Below are 19,007 nucleotides of genomic sequence, written 5' to 3' on the forward strand. Positions count from 1 at the left end.
CATTGCCCAAACAGATTCTTCAGAAAGCTCAAAAGTAAAGGCACCTTCCACATCTGTAAAAACTCATACATGAAAATGCGTTTTAATAAGTTTGACCAGATGCCTATTGTTACACTGTGATAGATTTTCTGCCTAATAATCATGAATGTCACATATTCATGGGTTTACATGCCTGGCTATTCCAATATTTGAGATTATCTTGACAGTTGCTTTTAAAATGTCTACTACTGCAAAGGGATGCAAAATGTGAACAGAAGATTAAAATAAAACCTTTAGCACTTTAAATTATGTTGAGATTAAACTTATTGCAAAGTCTTGCAAGCAGTTGATATACTGTAAGCAATCTAAATGGTTGATTAAAGCAAAAGTCTGGAGAAAAATGCTGACTGTTGTATTGTTTCATTCAAAATCCGACGATAAATATAACAATTATACGATGAACTGAAATACAGGTTGGAAGGCGATGTTAAATCTTTCCATTGAGAGAGGATACACATTTTCCTCTGAAAATTTATTTCTAAGAAACTCTTCTCCCGGTCCTGATATTGACACGAGTCTTGATGTACGATTCCAGCCTGAAATAGCAACCAGTCTTTTTCTCCCACAGATGTTGTTCAACTAGGTGAATTCCTGCAGCAGTTTGTTTATTGCTCCAAATTCCAGAATCTATGTCGTCTCTTATATCCCCTGCATAAATATCACTGTTCGGACTTGAAAGTGCCAACACTTTGAGGCCATTGGATCATCATCGCAGAACTAACGAGCAACACTTCACCACACAGAGGACAAGGTTGAAAAGAGACTGTTCCTTGAAGTGCAGTTAGTGATTGCCCATAAACCTATCGTCAGCTACACCCACATCCTTTGTGCGAGTCTGAAAAGTTGGCCATTTCCTAAATTGAACATTGCTAGTTACACCCAAAGAAATGAATCTCAAATAATGCTGAATACATGTAGCTATAAATGGGACGATGTCTACTGTAAACCTCCAACTTTTTTTTTTAAAAGTACACCCCTTTCAAGCAACTTAAAACTGGAACTACCATTCACATTTGGAACAAAGCAAATCTTGCAAACATATGACAAAGCCAGGAGATATCCAATAGTTCAGCTCTTTGTGCCAGATGTGATACAATGGATCACCATTCAGTTGTTAATCTTATTAGTGACGTCAATGAAAGAGTGCAGGAAGTGAATCCTCTTAATTTGGAACGTAACAGAATGTTGGGTACTCAAGTGTAAGCTCAAGAGAATATTAAAGCCCATCAGTCTCCAACACTCACTCACTCACGTCCAAAAGGATCAGGTGAAACATTGATATTTGGTTCAACGTGATGGAGGGAATCCACCACACCTTATAGTCATCACACCTCACCTCATTTTAAATTGTGAAATAGGGGAGTATTCATAAGCAAACAAAAAGTCAGTAGATTGCAATGATAGCCGAGGATCGAACAAGGGGAAAGGAGCCACACATGCTCAACCATTATAAAAAGGTGTACTTCGTTTTTAGAAAAAAATCTGTCTGGAACTTTAAATAGGAGTTAAGCGTTCTGTAAACTTGAGAGCATAATCTGATTTATTAACGACTGACTTTAATAAATCCCCCATAAGGGGATAATAGGTTCATTCTCCGAAGTTTAACCTGTAAAGGAAGATCATTAAGATGTAGAAAAATCGGTCCCAGAAAAGAAAACAGTTGTTTCACGCCGACGATCACCCGAGGCTCCGCTTACCCCATTCCAAGAAGTCCGCAACGTACTTTTCCCGTCGTATGGGCGAGTTGCTGCATTCGTTGTACAAGCAGATTAAAATATCCAGCAAAGTCTCCACGCTCATGGAGCCGGCGTGACTCCGAGGTCCATTCAGGAGTAACTGCTCCAACTTCTTCAGGCGAACCTTCGCTGACATTTTACCCTTCCCACGTTTTGTCCTGTCTCGCCCCGAAACGATCCTCCTCGGAGGGGGGCGGACGGTTTGAGGTCCCCGCTCGCCCAGACAGAGAGAGAGAGAGAGGGGGAGGGAGGGAGGGAGATCAAAGCCGGGATTTATTTCACAGGAACCGACATTTTCACGGTGGAAGTTAAAAGGCACCCAAACCAACCGCCCCCCCCCAAAAAAAAACCACGCAGGCGCTCTCAGGCCCAGCAGGTCATAATATTCTCTCCCCTCCTTTGCCGCAGAAAGATCTTCTTTCCTTTTTGGGGGGAGTCTTCGTTAAACTGAAGCCCTGCCCTGAAGTGCGTGCTTCATTTCCTTTCTCCCGAAACGCCTCGGCGTCCTGTCGTCAGCGTGAAGCCGGCGGCGCTCATCCCGCGATCCCCCCCTCACCCCCACCATCGACCGTCACACGCTTGATTTCTTCTTGACCGTCTATGGGAAATGCAGGCCGATTAAAACAGCCCCGTTCCCACATTGACCAACTCTCGCCGAACGGACCCGCTCTACAGGGCGACCCACCGGAAACACACGGACGTCACGTGATCGGCAGCCCGCCCCGCCCCGCCCCGCCCCGGCAGCAGGGTGGAACCCGGAGAGCGAGCGAGGTGCGTCGCGTGTTCGCCCGTGGAAGTGAGCGCCAACGGGACTCGGACGCAGAGCGACGATGGCTTGAGTCGGAGGGCCACGCGCTCATTCGGCCCTTAGTCCCTGCGACCGCAAAGGTAAAGCAAATGTCCAGGAGGACGGAAAAATTGTTCCCATCAGCGCGATCTCTGCCTTCATCGGAAAAATAATAAACATCGCCGCCTCAGAGAGGTGTATAAAGTCACTGAAATGGCCTTTCCTTCCAATTAATGTTCCGAAGGGACCCAACTCTCCCGCTGAACTCCACCAGCAGATAGATCCTCTCATAAAATCATTCGGTTCACGGCCTCAAAACTTCTGTGAATACATGTTCTTAATTCGTACAAGAGCAGTGCAGGACCCTTCCAATTCGCACGGAACAAAGTCTCCCCTTTTGTAAATATTCCAAGTCAAGGGGAGGGGAGCTCCAATAATGCAAGTCTCTCATCTCAGCCCTTCTTGAGCAGGCAAGGTGGCGGGATGTCAGTTGGGAGACATGCTGACATCCAAACCTTTCTGAAATCCTGTGCAGACACCTTGTTCGAGGCCCAGAAGAACGATCTGTGGTGTTCACACCTGGCTTTGCTTAAACGGGCAAGACCCTCTGCTGGAATGACTCTCTGCATTCATAACACTTCACTCAAACACTGCCCCCCCCAAAAAAAAGCCATCATACACTCAAGCACAACCCCCCCAAAAAAAAGCCATCATACACTCAAGCACAGCCCCCCAAAAAAAGCCATCATACACTCAAGCACAGCCCCCCAAAAAAAGCCATCATACACTCAAACACCGCCCCCCCAAAAAAGCCATCATACACTCAAACACAGCCCCCCAAAAAAAGCCATCATACACTCAAGCACAGCCCCCCCAAAAAAAAGCCATCATACATTCAAACACCGCCCCCCCAAAAAAAGCCATCATACACTCAAACACTGCCCCCCCAAAAAAAGCCATCATACACTCAAACACCGCCCCCCCAAAAAAAGCCATCATACACTCAAACACCACCCCCCCAAAAAAAGCCATCATACACTCAAGCACAGCCCCCCAAAAAAAGCCATCATACACTCAAACACCGCCCCCCCAAAAAAGCCATCATACACTCAAACACAGCCCCCCAAAAAAAGCCATCATACACTCAAGCACAGCCCCCCCAAAAAAGCCATCATACACTCAAACACCGCCCCCCCCAAAAAAAGCCATCATACATTCAAACACCGCCCCCCCAAAAAAAAGCCATCATACACTCAAACACTGCCCCCCCAAAAAAAGCCATCATACACTCAAACACCGCCCCCCCAAAAAAAGCCATCATACACTCAAACACCACCCCCTCAAAAAAAGCCATCATACACTCAAGCACAACCCCCCCAAAAAAAAGCCATCATACACTCAAGCACAGCCCCCCAAAAAAAGCCATCATACACTCAAACACCGCCCCCCCAAAAAAAGCCATCATACACTCAAACACAGCCCCCCAAAAAAAGCCATTATACACTCAAGCACAGCCCCCCAAAAAAAGCCATCATACACTCAAACACTGCCCCCCCAAAAAAAAGCCATCATACACTCAAACACCCCCCCCAAAAAGAAGCCATCATACACTCAAACACCGCCCCCCCAAAAAAAAGCCATCATACACTCAAACACCGCCCCCCCAAAAAAAAGCCATCATACACTCAAACACCGCCCCCCCAAAAAGAAGCCATCATACACTCAAACACCGCCCCCCCAAAAAAAAGCCATCATACACTCAAACACCGCCCCCCCAAAAAAAGCCATCATACACTCAAACACTGCCTCCCCCAAAAAAAAGCCATCATACACTCAAACACCGCCCCCCAAAAAAAAGCCATCATACACTCAAACACTGCCCCTCCAAAAAAAGCCATCATACACTCAAACACCGCCCCCCAAAAAAAGCCATCATACACTCAAGCACAGCCCCCCAAAAAAAGCCATCATACACTCAAACACCGCCCCCCCCAAAAAAAGCCATCATACACTCAAGCACAACCCCCCCAAAAAAAAGCCATCATACACTCAAGCACAGCCCCCCAAAAAAAGCCATCATACACTCAAACACCGCCCCCCCCCAAAAAAGCCATCATACACTCAAACACAGCCCCCCAAAAAAAGCCATTATACACTCAAGCACAGCCCCCCAAAAAAAGCCATCATACACTCAAACACTGCCCCCCCAAAAAAAGCCATCATACACTCAAACACCCCCCCCAAAAAGAAGCCATCATACACTCAAACACCGCCCCCCAAAAAAAAGCCATCATACACTCAAACACCGCCCCCCCCAAAAAAAAGCCATCATACACTCAAACACCGCCCCCCCAAAAAGAAGCCATCATACACTCAAACACCGCCCCCCAAAAAAAAAGCCATCATACACTCAAACACCGCCCCCCCAAAAAAAGCCATCATACACTCAAACACTGCCTCCCCCAAAAAAAAGCCATCATACACTCAAACACCGCCCCCCAAAAAAAAGCCATCATACACTCAAACACTGCCCCTCCAAAAAAAGCCATCATACACTCAAACACCGCCCCCCAAAAAAAGCCATCATACACTCAAGCACAGCCCCCCAAAAAAAGCCATCATACACTCAAACACCGCCCCCCCCAAAAAAAGCCATCATACACTCAAGCACCGCCCCCCCAAAAAAAGCCATCATACACTCAAGCAGAGCCCCCCAAAAAAAGCCATCATACACTCAAACACCGCCCCCCCCAAAAAAAGCCATCATACACTCAAGCACCGCCCCCCCAAAAAAAGCCATCATACACTCAAACACCACCCCCCCCAAAAAAAGCCATCATACACTCAAGCACCACCCCCCCCCCAAAAAAAGCCATCACACAATCAATACTACCTTATAATAATCTGTTCAAGGCATAAACAGGTCACTTCACCATATGCTTGAAGAGGAGGTATGACTTGAGATTTTAAGTACTGTGGAATGGATTGCAAGACAAAATATATCATTGCATTATGACAAAATTAGTAAGTAAAGTCCAGAAATATCAACCTAAATATTGTATTCCAGCCAAGAGAGGCAACTGAACCCACACCCTGATGATTTAAGTGTGTTTTTTTTTAAATTTAGACAGACAGCACAGTAACAGGCCCTCCAGCCCAGATCCTCCCCACCTCTGAGTACCTAGCCCTGGAACCACAGGAGTTCTTCACTTGCACCCACACCTCCTCCCTCACCACCATCAGCCCTTCCAAGGGAAGCAACATTTCACTTGTGAATTTGCAGTGGTCATCTACTGCATCCGCTGCTCCCATTGTGACCTCCTCTACGTCGGAGAGACTGGGCACAGAGTGGGAGATCACTTTATTGAGCACCTCGGCTCTGTCCGCCACAATAGTTTGGCCACCCATTTCAATGCTCCATCCCATTCCCTTGCTTACATATCAGTCCATGGTCTCATGGATTGCCAGACTGGACAAATTGGGCACCTCCAACTAGATGTCATTCATATCAACTTCACTGGTTTTCTTCCTCCATTGCCTTTTCCCTGTCTTCTTTCACATAGACATAATCAATTCTCACCCCTCCTCTTATCATATCCAATTAACATCTTTTGTTGGTCTAGACTCCTGCCCAAGACAGCACTCTCCGTATTTTGAGATTTCCTGTTTTTTGATCATTCTGCTTATTTCTTGAAGAAGGGCTCAAGCCCAAAACATCGGCAATATATCTTTGTCTCCTATGGATGCTGAAAGACCAGCTGAGTTTCTTCAATATTTCAGTGTGTTTTTACTATAATCATAGCGTCTGCAGACTTTCATGTTGTGGTTGGTTTGGCACAAAAAAAGTTATATGGTTGTAAATAAATGTGTTGAAATAAAGTTTGCTTAGCAGACAAGTAAGAGAATCAAGATAACAGTTTAATATAATGCATAATTTTACTTCGGTAAGTTTTGAGGTGGCTAATGAGGTCAATATGGAATAGGTGGATAATTTGGGAATACTGTATTCCTTCTGCTATTTACGCTGGGTTTCTAGAAGGTCGCAATGCTTCTTCATATTGAAGCATTATGGGCAGTGGAGTTTTCAATTCAAGAAGACCTTGTCTGTGTGCTTATTCTTATCAAACCAGACCTAGGTTTTTCAGTCATTTGGAGAAAACAGTGGGTCTGTGTAGATGATAATTATGCATGCATGCATCTGGTGGTCAAGCTTCAAGACATTCCAATTGAACTTGCCCTGGCGTTTTCCAGCAGAGAAACTATGTTTTTTTTTCCCAAAGGTGTAAATAATGATGCACCAGGACGGTCTGGATGCTGTCAAAACCCTGTGGTTCCTGTCAACCGGGTGTTGTCAACACCAAATCCTCACTATTGTTCAATTTGTGAATTCTACAAAGCTCAATATTGTATTGCTTCCTAAATAATTTTAAAAGCAGTTGTGATTTGCCCTTATTGAGCAATCAACACTCTCCCAAGTGGCTTTCCCACTCTTACCCTGCTCAAAGCTTGCAGTGAAACATGAAAGTCTACAGATGCTGTGATTGTAGTAAAAACACAGAAATACTGGAGGAACTCAGTGTCCATCCATAGGAGGTAAAGCTAATGCTGATATTTTGGGCCTAAGCCCTTTACTTAAGCAGGGCTCAGGCCCGAGACATCAGTAATATATCTTTACCTCCTATGGATGCTGTGCGATCTGCTAAGTGTTTTTTGTCCAAAGCATGTATCAGGTTTCTGAGCCAACAACAAGTTTTGCCGATTTAAAGCTCCTGCTCTTACCCCACACAGCCATTAACGGGGATTAGAGTTCCTACGAATACGATTAGCACAATTGTGTAAAACCGAGTTTGTAACTATTTGTATGCGTTTATCTGGAATTTGAACCTTCATAATTGAACTGATTTTGGTGAGTCAACATCACTGGTTGTTACTGTACTACCAGGCACCAGTACTTTCCCAATATGAAACTGAAAATATTTTATAAATGTTGACTCATTAAAAGATTATTTCATTTAGTTTCAAATACATTACAGCATGTGGTAACTTTGGTTTGTTGTCAAATTCTGCACACGAATGGCCTAAGTCCAGATGAAAAGGTTTGTATTTCTCAATTCAAACTAATATTGATATTGGATTTTATAGATCATGAGTAAAAACCAAATTCTACTTAAACAAAAGATGTTTATAATTCCAATGTTAGATATTTAAGTGAAACACGAAAGTCTGCAGGCGCTGTGATGAGAGTAAAAACACAAAAATGCTGGAGGAACTCAGCAGCTCTCACAGCATCCATCGGAGGTAAAGATACAGTATATAACCCATGTTTTGGGCCAAAGCCCTGCCTTGAAAAAGGGCTCAGGCCTTAAACCTTGGTTATATAATCTTTACCTACTATAGATGCTGTGAGACCTACTGAGTTCCTCGAGCATTTCTGAGATATTTATATTGCCTTCAAAGTGCTGCCTTGTATACTTTGTAATCCTGTTGACACAGAGCACTTCATGATCTGTCTGGACACAGTACTTCCACTTGATTGCACTGATGTGCCTTTTTTTTTCCCCTCATTAGAGTGGGGGATCATTTGCAGCTGGGTAATTTTTTTGCAGATGGTTCTGGAGGCTCCACTTTCTGAAAGGTGTAACTGAAATGATGGAAAACACTGGGATGTTGGTGCACAGTGGGGCTCCACTACTATGACAACCATCTGCCACACAATTAGGAGAGGGTGGACATCATGTCCATACATGTTTAAGACCAAACAGATGAGATCAGTGAGCAGATCTAGCAGCCTTTAGCGTACAATGCAAACCTGTTTTTAAAAAAAATTAGCACCAATTGACTGCAAAAAAATACTGCTGTAGGAACTCAGCAGGTTGAGAAGCATTGATGGGAGAAGGAACTGTGGACTATGTCAGTCACTCCCCAGGATCAGGACAAATTAAAATGTATGTGTAAATTCTTCAAATTCTACAACAATGGGTATTTTTTTGGTGTTCTGATATTGTGGGGACTTCACTCTGAATCGCAATGTGTCGTGCCTGAACTAGAAGTGTTTACATTGCTCTGCCTCTTAAGGCAAGGTCAGATGCAGGCACCGGAAATCTATAGAGTACGCTGGATTTGTTATTTAGCTCAAGACAGTAAGTAAAGGTTAGGTCCAGATTCTGTGCAAACATTAATTGTTCAGGCAGGTAAGAGTTGAAAAGAAATAAATTTATGCTTCACTCTCTCGCACTGACATCTGTCACCCACTTAGGCAGCCCTTTAGCAGGCATGTTAACAGTGGGTGCTCTTACATCAGATGACAAAGCACTGTTTTCATGATGACCCTGTAAGGATCCACAACAGCTGTTACTGGTGATAACTATGGGGCCAAATATGGCTGTAGCATGTTTCTTAAAGAAATATCACTAATTTACAAATTATCACTATTTGAAGTTTACCTGCTGACCCGTGCTGTGTATGAACATTTTATATGTTCCTATAAAGCTGCTGTTAACTTTATAAGATGTGGGTATGTTTCAGAGTTTTAACCTCTGTGCCCTGCCGACACTCCCATGCCATGGGATATTAGAGAGAGTCTAGACCTCACCATCTGTGTTCACTGAAGTCCCTCTAACATCGAGGGACTTCAGTGCACACCTGCTCATCCCTGTCCTATCCTATATACACATCACCACTCTTCCTTCCACCCTTCCCCCATGAACTTAATGCTTTCTAACTTTGTAGAAATGTGGTTCTCATCTTGCTTTGACATTACATTTCTGGCTCTGTCAGGTGACAATTACCTAACGTAAATTCACACATTAGTTCTCACGATTAGTGGTAGGTAGTGTTAGAATAGCTCCTCCAGTGCTGTAGATACGATTTATGGTCTCTTTGCTTGTTTCCCCAGTAATGTGGTATTGCATAGAAATGCCTAATACACCCACATGATGCAACAATTGAAACTGACATCAGTTAGAAGACCTTCAGAAGTTGTAGCATTTTTCCATGTAAACTTTACTGAAAGACAGAGAGAAGTTAAATTGCTGGAGGGGGTCATTCAATCTGGTTGATTGAGGAAAAGGGTGTTGAAGATCAGCACCTCAGTCCTGGAACAAAATTCATATTCTAACTGACAAGAGTTATCTCTGCACTTCTGTGTGCTTCTGCAACCTGGACTACTGCCAAATGGCACCAGGACTGGTCACTTAACAAACTTCCTCATGATACCTCAGTTCATGAACTTGCAAAATCTTACAAGTTCACAGGCAGGATAAGTGAACTAACATCAGACTCTTCTCCTAGGCTAAGTTCCTCAGCATTCTCTGTTGTCTACATAGGATTGTAGTGAAACACAGAAATCTGCAGATGCTGTGATTGTAGTAAAAACACACAGTAAGTGGAGGAACTCAGCGGGTCTTGCAGCAACCATCAGAAGTAAAGATGTATTACTGACATATCAGGCTTGAGCCCTTCTTCAAGGATGGACACTGAAGGACCGGGTAAGTTCCTCCAGCATTTACTATGTGCTTTTAAATTGGGGTGGTCACATTTTTTTGCATGCCCAGCACCAGACATCAAAAACAGACACACAATTCTGAGAAAAAAAAACAATGAAATTGGTTTATCTTTTCCTGGCTGGTGAAAGCTCAATTTTAGTATCATCCTTGCAAGTCTATTTTGCCCATCTTTTACCATGTATATTGTATATAGGATTAGAGAATCCTTTTACTCTCCTGGAAATATTGGACTCAAAGTGAAATTTAAACAAAAGGAAATTCAGGAAAAAGCAATTACATTGCTAAACCCAATTTTAATCCCAGACATCTAACTGTAGCTGCTAAAATATAAAAACATACATTTCCAGATATAGTAAATCACTAATCTTGTACCTCAGAATCCACCCATAGCATTGCATTATTTTAGCTTATTTAACCATAAAATTCATAATTATAAACAGGTTGAAAAGCTATAACTATTCGATTTTTGTCTGTTATGAAACATTAATACAGCATGAAAAACATATTTTAACAATTCTCTGCCTGTAAGAACAGCAATATCAGATCTGAGAATTAATCCCAAGGCAGTTATCGTTCTTCCCTCAGATAAATTCCTGACATGCAACACAGATGTTGCAAGTTTTGACAGGCCTATGCTCAAAATCATTAAAAGTTAAGAGATGCTACAGAAAATAAAACAAGATTCATTAAATCTTAATTTGTCATGTATTTGTCAACACCAAATTTCATGAATTGTTTATGACAATAAATTCTGATCCTGATTCTTTGCTCATTTAGTTAGGAATATGTTATTTGTGGTGAAAGTCTTTAGATAATAAGAATATTCAAACAAACACAAGGAAATGATACACTGCTGTAAGTAGAATTTGGAATTTTGCTACCTGCATAGAAGATGCATGCAGAATTTTGCTACCTGCATAGAAGAGGCTATCCCTTGATCCACAGAGCGAAGATGCCTGTGCGTGTATTTGTTTAACATGTACTTGATGTTGCAATCCAAAAAGCACACAATACTTCCCAAATCAACCAACTAATTCCAATGGCATGAAAACCATGATGATTGGTGATGATGGATTTGTTGCAGACTTCATCCCCCTTCACAGCCATTGGATTTAGAGTAACTTCATCTGCCTGTTTCACCATTGAGGACTTGGTTGGATTGTTCTTTGTCAGAGACCTCACTCTCAACCTTACCACCATGGATGACCCTACCAGGAGCATAGCTCCAGATGGCAACACTCTCGGGATCACAGGACCACAAAAGCTTCTCCTCCATGACAAGGTGACAATCCACGGAGAAGAAGTATGATGGTAGATGATGACAGAAGGGACAAAATTAGTAATACATGTGATAGAGAACAGAGTTAATTGGCCTGGAACTATCTAACCTGAAGTGGGAAAATCGGCATTGGTAAAAACTGTTTAAACCCCCCCCCCCCCCCCCCCAAGAGGAGATGTAAACCCAAGTTCACACAATCATATAGCATGCAAAGATTCCAATCTCATCTGCTGGTCTGCACAGAGCTAGCTAATCAATTCAGGTTAAAAAAAAAACAGATATTGTGCAATTAGTTGAAAATCTTTTGATAATTACAGATTGCACAATGAGTATTCTGCCGGATTAGTTGACTTCATTTCGGCATTTAATACAATTAGATACCAGAGTCTGATGGAGAAGCTGTCCTTGCTGGGACTCAACATCACTCTCTATTACTGGATTCTAGACTTCCTAATGGAAAGTCCAGGTGGGCAGCAGAATGTTAAGCATCATTACGCTAAACCCTGGCATACCTCAGGGCTGTGGGCTCAGTCTGCTTTTGTTTACACTACCGACACATGACTGCAATGCCAGATCCATCTCCCAACAAGGTCAAGTTTTCAGATGTCATGATAATAGTCGGCCTCATCAGCAACAACGATGAGTCGCAATACAGAGAAGAGGTGGAAAATCTCATAAAATGGTGCAAGAATAATAACCTGAGTCTGAATGTGGACAAGGCAAAGGAAATTATTTTGGACTTCAGGAGGACCAGGGACAACCACCTTCCGCTACACATTAGTAGCTCAGTAGTGGAGAGAGAGAGAGAGAGAGAGAGAGAGAGAGAGAGAGAGGAGATCACCAAATTCCTTGGGAGTCCACTTAAGAAGTCACCTATTTTGGACACACAATATTTCACCACTTGTCAGGAAGTCACAACAGCGACTGCACTTCCTTAGAAGGCTGCAGTGGGCAAGGCTATAGGCCACCATTCTGTCAACTTTCTATCGAGAGAGTCCTGACCGGCTGCATCACAGTATGGTCTGGTTGTCGTAGTGTATTGGATTGGAGGTCAATCCACAGAACCACAAAAGTAGCAGAGAGGATCACTGGGGTCTTGTTTCCCCCTATTGATGTGATTTACCAGGATCGTTGTTTTAAGAGTGCGCGCAAAATCAAGGAGGACCCTTGATGCATGCAGCATCTTCCATCTATTCCCATCAGGAAAAAGATACAGAAATACCAGACCCAGATCCACCAGGCTGAGGAACAACTTCTTCCCACGGCCAGTGAGACTGCTGAATGACTGTTAAAAGAACTCTCCATTATATTTATTTTAATATGTGCTGTGTATGTGCATTGTTTGTATGCATGTTTTGCACTGTTCTGCACCATGGACTGGATAGTGCTGTTTCATCAGGCTCTACTGGTACAATTGGATGACAAACTTAAACTTTGATGTTCTCAGAGATTCTATAGTTGTTATGGCTTGAGCAACCTGCCCACATACTTCTGTATATAATTCTGAACAACAAAACATGAGGCAAACACTAAGAGAGTAATTAAATTGATCCATTTTGACCAAGAGGAGCGCTATGTTATTACAGATATGATTAAATTAAACATGTCAATAATTTTGTGAACAAATATAACAAAATGTTCCCTCATCCAAAGAACAATCAACAACAAAAAAAGACCATATTATCTATTCAATGAAAAAAAATCAATTGCAATTAAGATAAACAAAAGGATCAGGAAATTCCTTTGGAAGGGTAGGCCACCCCGAGGCTCTATTGATAATTATCATGGGATTATGAGATGGGAGGCCTGAAGCTCCCAGATTTCGAGAAATATTACTAGGCAGCCCAAATGAAGTTTGTCACCTCCCTCTTTGCTGGAGGAGACAAACCTTCTTGGGCAAAAATTGAGCTGCACAAGGTTGGAGAGAGGATAGCAGAAGATTTTATATATAAATGGATTTCAAAATTAATTTTGTGTGTAGAAGAAGCCCCCTTATTAAAACATAATTAATATTTGTAATAAAATAAATTATCAAATCTGGACTAAAGGGGCCTTATCCCCTAAAATGTCTCTAGCTCAAAATAGGTTTATTCCTTTAACAATGGACAATAAAATCCTGGACACCTGGTCCCAAAAAGGGATTAGGTATATCAAGCACTGTTATGAGCAGGGGCGATTAATGTCATTTGATCAATTAAAAACAAAATATGGTGAAACTAATAATACTATCTTCTGCTATTTTCAATTAAAATTGTATTTAAGGGACAAATTGGGCCCAATGGTGACCTTACTGCAATGCAGTGAAGTAGAGACTCTGGTTCGAACAGGGACAACAAAGAAATTTATTTCAAGAGCATATTTCCTGCTTCAAATTGGTTCCCCGAAACAGGGGTTACATAAATATAAACAAAGATGGGAGACAGATTTGGATATACTGAATGATGAAAAAAGCTGGTCCAACTTATTAATGTAAAGTATAGATTGATACAATACAATTTTTTGCACCATCTATCTTATGCTGCAAAAATTACCCAAATTAATATCGGAAATATCAGTTCAAGGCTTTAGATGCTGCAAAGGAACAGGAACCATTTTGTATTCAACCTGGTCATGTTCCAAGGTGAGGCCTTTCTGGGAAGATTTGGGAAATATAGAACAAATCACTAAGATTCAATTTGTACAAATTCCAGAATTGTTTATATTGGGAAATATAGCAGATTTAAGGCCTAAAATGAGGCGGTAAAAATACCAATTAGAATTTGTAAAGATTGCATTGGCAATATCCAGGAAGTATACAGCAGTTACCTGGAAATCTTTTTCCCATCTAGAGATGACTCATTGAAAAGCAGAAATATATGCTTGTATACCCCTGGAGAAAATTAATTATAACCTTAGGAAAAAATACTTTTGTTTTTAAATTTGGAATCCATATCTTCAACGTAGTGTAGATTCTTAAGGATGCCCCTCTCCCCCCACCCTCAGCCCCCTGCATGCAGGAACCACTGGGATTCTTGGAAAGTCAGGATATTTGTCCCTTGGCAGGAGATTGATGAATTCAATTAAACATTTTTCTTCTTTACTTTTTTTCGTCCCTTTTTATTTCAATTCTATTGACTATATCTCTCCTTTTTCTCCACTGGCTGGATGGGAGGAGGAGGGTTAGGGCTTGTTCTTTTTTTCTTTTCTTACTCAAAAATCAATGTTGAATAATAAGATTATATTTCTTTTATGTAATTGATGAATTTCATGTTTTCATGTTGATCTGAAAATATAAATAAAATAATGTTAAAAATACTCATCAATGCACTTTGTGACTTCCAGTGTGACCATGAAATTGAGCAGTCCATTAACATTTACTGCTTCTAATGTCTGGAACAAAAAATGGCATCAGGATATGATACCAGAGGGACACAGGAATTTATTAATCATGTCCATGCTAGGTTCTGGACCCTGAAATTTGAATTTAAAGGAACAAAAGGGAAAAATTCAACATTATGCAAGGAATCTCCCCTTTACTTTATCAAAGATGACTTCAACATTTTTTAAAATATGTAATAGAAACATGCAAACCCACTTGATAGCTGCATGATATGACAAACTTAGTTTGTGCGTATATTTTTGGAGTATACTTGGCACATCATGTCACATCTGAACATGTGTGGTCTGTAGGGGGGGCCTGAGCGGCGGTGTCTTAATATGGTCGGGGTGCTGCCATCGGGTGTGAAGACCTGCAGCCGCACAGGAAAAGGCCCGACTATAGTGGAGCAAGAAAAAGACTTACCTACAATGGCCAGTTCACAGGAACAATTGGAGGAGGAGTTTCCAGAAGGTCGACCTCAAGATGTGGCACTGGAATCTGGATTGGACTCTTTTTACTGTCCTGGAAGGGATTGCTTATCATATGGATAATATATCTCAACAAATGATTCAAGAGACAACAAAAATCTCTAATACGTCTGAAGATATGTCTACACTTAAGAGAGATGTCAATAAATGCCTTATATCAGTGGATGTAGTATAAGAAATTTTTTTTAAAAATTGAGACAGCTTTTTCTGAATGTAAGGATCAAATTGTGCGTAATACGGACAAAATAGAGAAAGTGGAAGATTTGTTCATGGATTGGGAAATTCATAAGAGAGATTTATTGAAAAAGATTGATTCATTGGAAAATCAAAAGTCGGAGAAATAATGTAAAAATTGTGGGTCTTCCAGAAGGTATTGAAGGATCCGATCCAATAAAATTTTTTAAGAACTGGATCCCTGAGATGCTGGGTAAAGAGTTTTTCTCGGGAGGTTTAGTATTGGAGCGGGCACATAGAGCGTTACAGAAGAAACCGTTACCGGGACAAGCACCACGAGCTGTTTTAATTTGGTGCCTGTATTATCAAGATAGAGAAATGATTCTACGGTTGGTGGAACAGAAGGGAAGACAAAGTCAAACCCAGTGATGAGTCAGAATAATAGAGTTTTTTATGCGGACTTGAGTCAAGAAATTATTAGGCATCGACGGGAGTTTAATTCGGCTAAAGATGTGTTGTGGCGGAAAGGATATAAATTTGCTTTTCGATATCCTGTGTTGAAGGTTTTTTATGGCAATTATCAATCTCAATTTTTTGAGAATGATCATGATGCATTGGTTTTTGCTAATTCATTACCGGATCTTCGTGGTCAGGGAAGAATCTCGCCGTCATCTCCTAAAAGAAGGGCCAATGGACATGTAAATGGACAAAATGGAAAGAATGGGAAAAATGGGAAAGATGGAAAGAAGGAGGTTTTGACACATAGTCTTATTGACGTTGAAGTCCTGAATCAGTCAATGGGAATGGAGTCGTTGGGCTGAATATTTTTATAATATTGAATTGTATCATTATATATGTTGTATTTCTGGCTGGGCACTGAAATCTTTGATAGTCATCTGCCACTGGTGGGGTTCACCACACCCAGTTTTTTAGGGTATTACTACATTTGGGTGTTTTTTTTCTTTTTCTTTTTTTGGGAACTAATTATATTCCTTTTTATATAAACTTTTTTTATAATATTAGGGGAGGGAAAGTGAATTTCGTTTATTAGTAGGAGAGTGATTTTTTGTATTAAGTGATTATATTGTTAGTTTGTTAAGATGTCTAGTTTAAAACTTGCAACTTTTAACGTTCAGGGATTAAATAATCCAATTAAGCAAAAGCAAGTTTTAGCTTATATTAAGAAAATGAAAATTGATAATTGCTTTTTTACAAGAAACACATTTGACTGAAAAAGAGCATTTGAAATTGAAAAGAGATTGGGTTGATCATGTGTTTTTTTTTCATTTAACTCCAAGGCAAAAGGTGTAGTGATTTTAGTTCATAAGAATTTATCTTTTGAGTTGCATACTATGGAGGGGAATGCTGGGAGGGTTTTAAAAGTGGATGGTAAAATCTTTAATGAACTTTGGACTTTACTTAATATCTATGCACCTAATGTGAATGATGAATGTTTTATCTCAGACACTTTTTTGTTACTAAGTCAAGCTAATGAAAATATTTTAGTTGGGGGGGAATTTCAGCTGTGTTTTGGATCCTTTGATGGATAGATCCCCAAAATGTATAAAGAAATCAAAGATAGCGATACAAATTGGGGCTTTAATGAAAAATTTAAATTTAGTAGCTATTTGGAGAAGGGTTAATCCTACAGAGAAAGATTTTTCTTTTCATTCTTCTCGACAATTCATTTTCTGGAATAGATTTTTTTAAAATATCAGCACATTTACAAGGAAAGGTATTGCAGGCTAAGTATAACAGTAGAGTTATATCAGATCATTCTTTATTGTTTTTTTCTTTTGAAAGTTCAGAGGTAATACGTTCATCCTAGAGATGGAGATTTAATACAATGTTGTTGAAAAAACCTGAGTTTGTTACTTTTGTTAAGGAACAGATTGGCTTTTTTTTTAACTGAAAATGCTAATTCAGTTAAAAGTCATTTTGTATTATGGGATGCATTAAAAGCTTACTTAAGAGGGCAGATAATTAGTTATACTACTCAAGTTAAGAAAGGGTACATGGCTGAAAGTCTTAAATTGGAGAAGCAAATTGATGAACTGGGGAAGGAATTTCAGAAGAAAGTGACAGAAGATCAGAAAATAGCTTTAACTAAATTGAAATTGTGATATAATGCGTTACAAACTTATCAATTTGAATGTTTAATTAATCGATCTAAGCAAACATATTTTGAGTTGGGTGAGAGGGCACATAAAGTACTTGCATGGCAGTTAAAGAAGGAACAGACTTCACAGGTTATTATGCTGTTAAAAATAATTCAATAGTTACCTATAAACCTCAGGAAAGTAATGATCAGTTTTATTCATTTTATAAAAAATTATACCTGTCCCGCATTGGACTTGTCAGCCACAAACGAGCCTGCAGCTGACGTGGACATTTACCCCCTCATAAATCTTTGTCCGCGAAGCCAAGCCAAAGAAGAAGAAAAGATTATATACTTCTGAGGGGAAACAGGATAATGGATCTATTGATTCTTTTTTATTATCTACACTAACGTTATCAGTATTAGATGAAGAGGATATTATAGATTTGGAAGCTCCGTTCACAGATCTAGAAATTAAGACTGCTATGATAGAAATGCCTAATGGTAAGTCACCAGGAGATGATGGGTTTTCAGTGGAATTTTATAAAATTATTTATGAAGATTTATCTTCGGTGTTTGGGGAGGTATTACAACAAGTGACTGAACAGTATGAGTTACCAGAATCTTGTTCTAGTGCTTTAATTACTGTAATTCCAAAGAAAGATAGAGATCCATTAAAGGTGTCTTTGTATAGACCCATTTCTTTATTGAATGTGGACTATAAAATAATAGCTAAATTGTTAGCAAATCGGCTTGCTAAATATTTACCTAAATTGATACATGTAGACCAAACAGGTTTTATTAAAAATAGCCATGCTTCAGATAATATTCTTAGATTAATTAGTTTGGTCAATGCATATCGACAGCAACCCAACCATCCAATGATGGTTGCACTTGATGCGGAAAAAGACTGATAGGGTTGAATGGGATTTTTTATTTAAAGTTTTGGAGAAGTTTAAATTTGGCCTTTTTTTTATTGGTTGGGTTAAAGCTTTATATACAAACCCGACTGCTAGGGTGGTGACAAATGTTCAAGTTTCATCGTCGTTTAAATTGACTCGTTCTACCCGACAAGGTGGTCTATTGTCCCCAGTCCTGTTTGCATTAGCTATTGAACCGTTAGCTCAATTAATAAGACAAAATGAACAGATACAAGGGATGAGGGTTATGGATGAAGAGTATAAGATTAATTTGTTTGCAGGTGATGTTTTGATATATTTAACAAACCCAGAACAATCTTTGCCACATTTACGGGAATGTTTATTACAGTATGGAACATTGTCTGGATATAAAGTTAATTGGGATAAAAGTGAAATTTTACCGGTTGGTGAAGGAGATTACTCAGTGTATAAAAATGTTATTAATTTGAAATGGTCGGATAAAATTAAATATTTAGGAATAATTGCGAATTCTGAGTATCAATCTTTATATAAATTAAATTATGTTCCATTATTGAGAAAGATTAAAGCAGACTTAATTAAGTGGAAGGACATGCGTTAACTTTAATTGGTCGTGTTGATTTGACCTGTACTGTCGGAATTTG

At 40.2% G+C, this 19,007-nt stretch overlaps 1 protein-coding gene across 1 annotated transcript in view; it reads right to left on the bottom strand.

Moving 5' to 3' along the window:
• The window catches only part of cdc42bpb (CDC42 binding protein kinase beta (DMPK-like)), a 224,763-nt gene extending 222,296 nt beyond the window's left edge, over positions 1–2,467 (bottom strand). The window contains exon 1 of the mRNA XM_069916469.1: positions 1,737–2,467. Coding sequence (XP_069772570.1) covers positions 1,737–1,911 — 175 coding nt within the window. The 5' untranslated portion in view covers positions 1,912–2,467. The remainder of the gene's footprint in view (positions 1–1,736) is intronic.
• Positions 2,468–19,007: the final 16,540 nt, after the last annotated feature.

Source organism: Narcine bancroftii, chromosome 2 (assembly GCF_036971445.1).
Source record: "Narcine bancroftii isolate sNarBan1 chromosome 2, sNarBan1.hap1, whole genome shotgun sequence".
Taxonomy (NCBI): Eukaryota; Metazoa; Chordata; class Chondrichthyes; order Torpediniformes; family Narcinidae; genus Narcine; species Narcine bancroftii.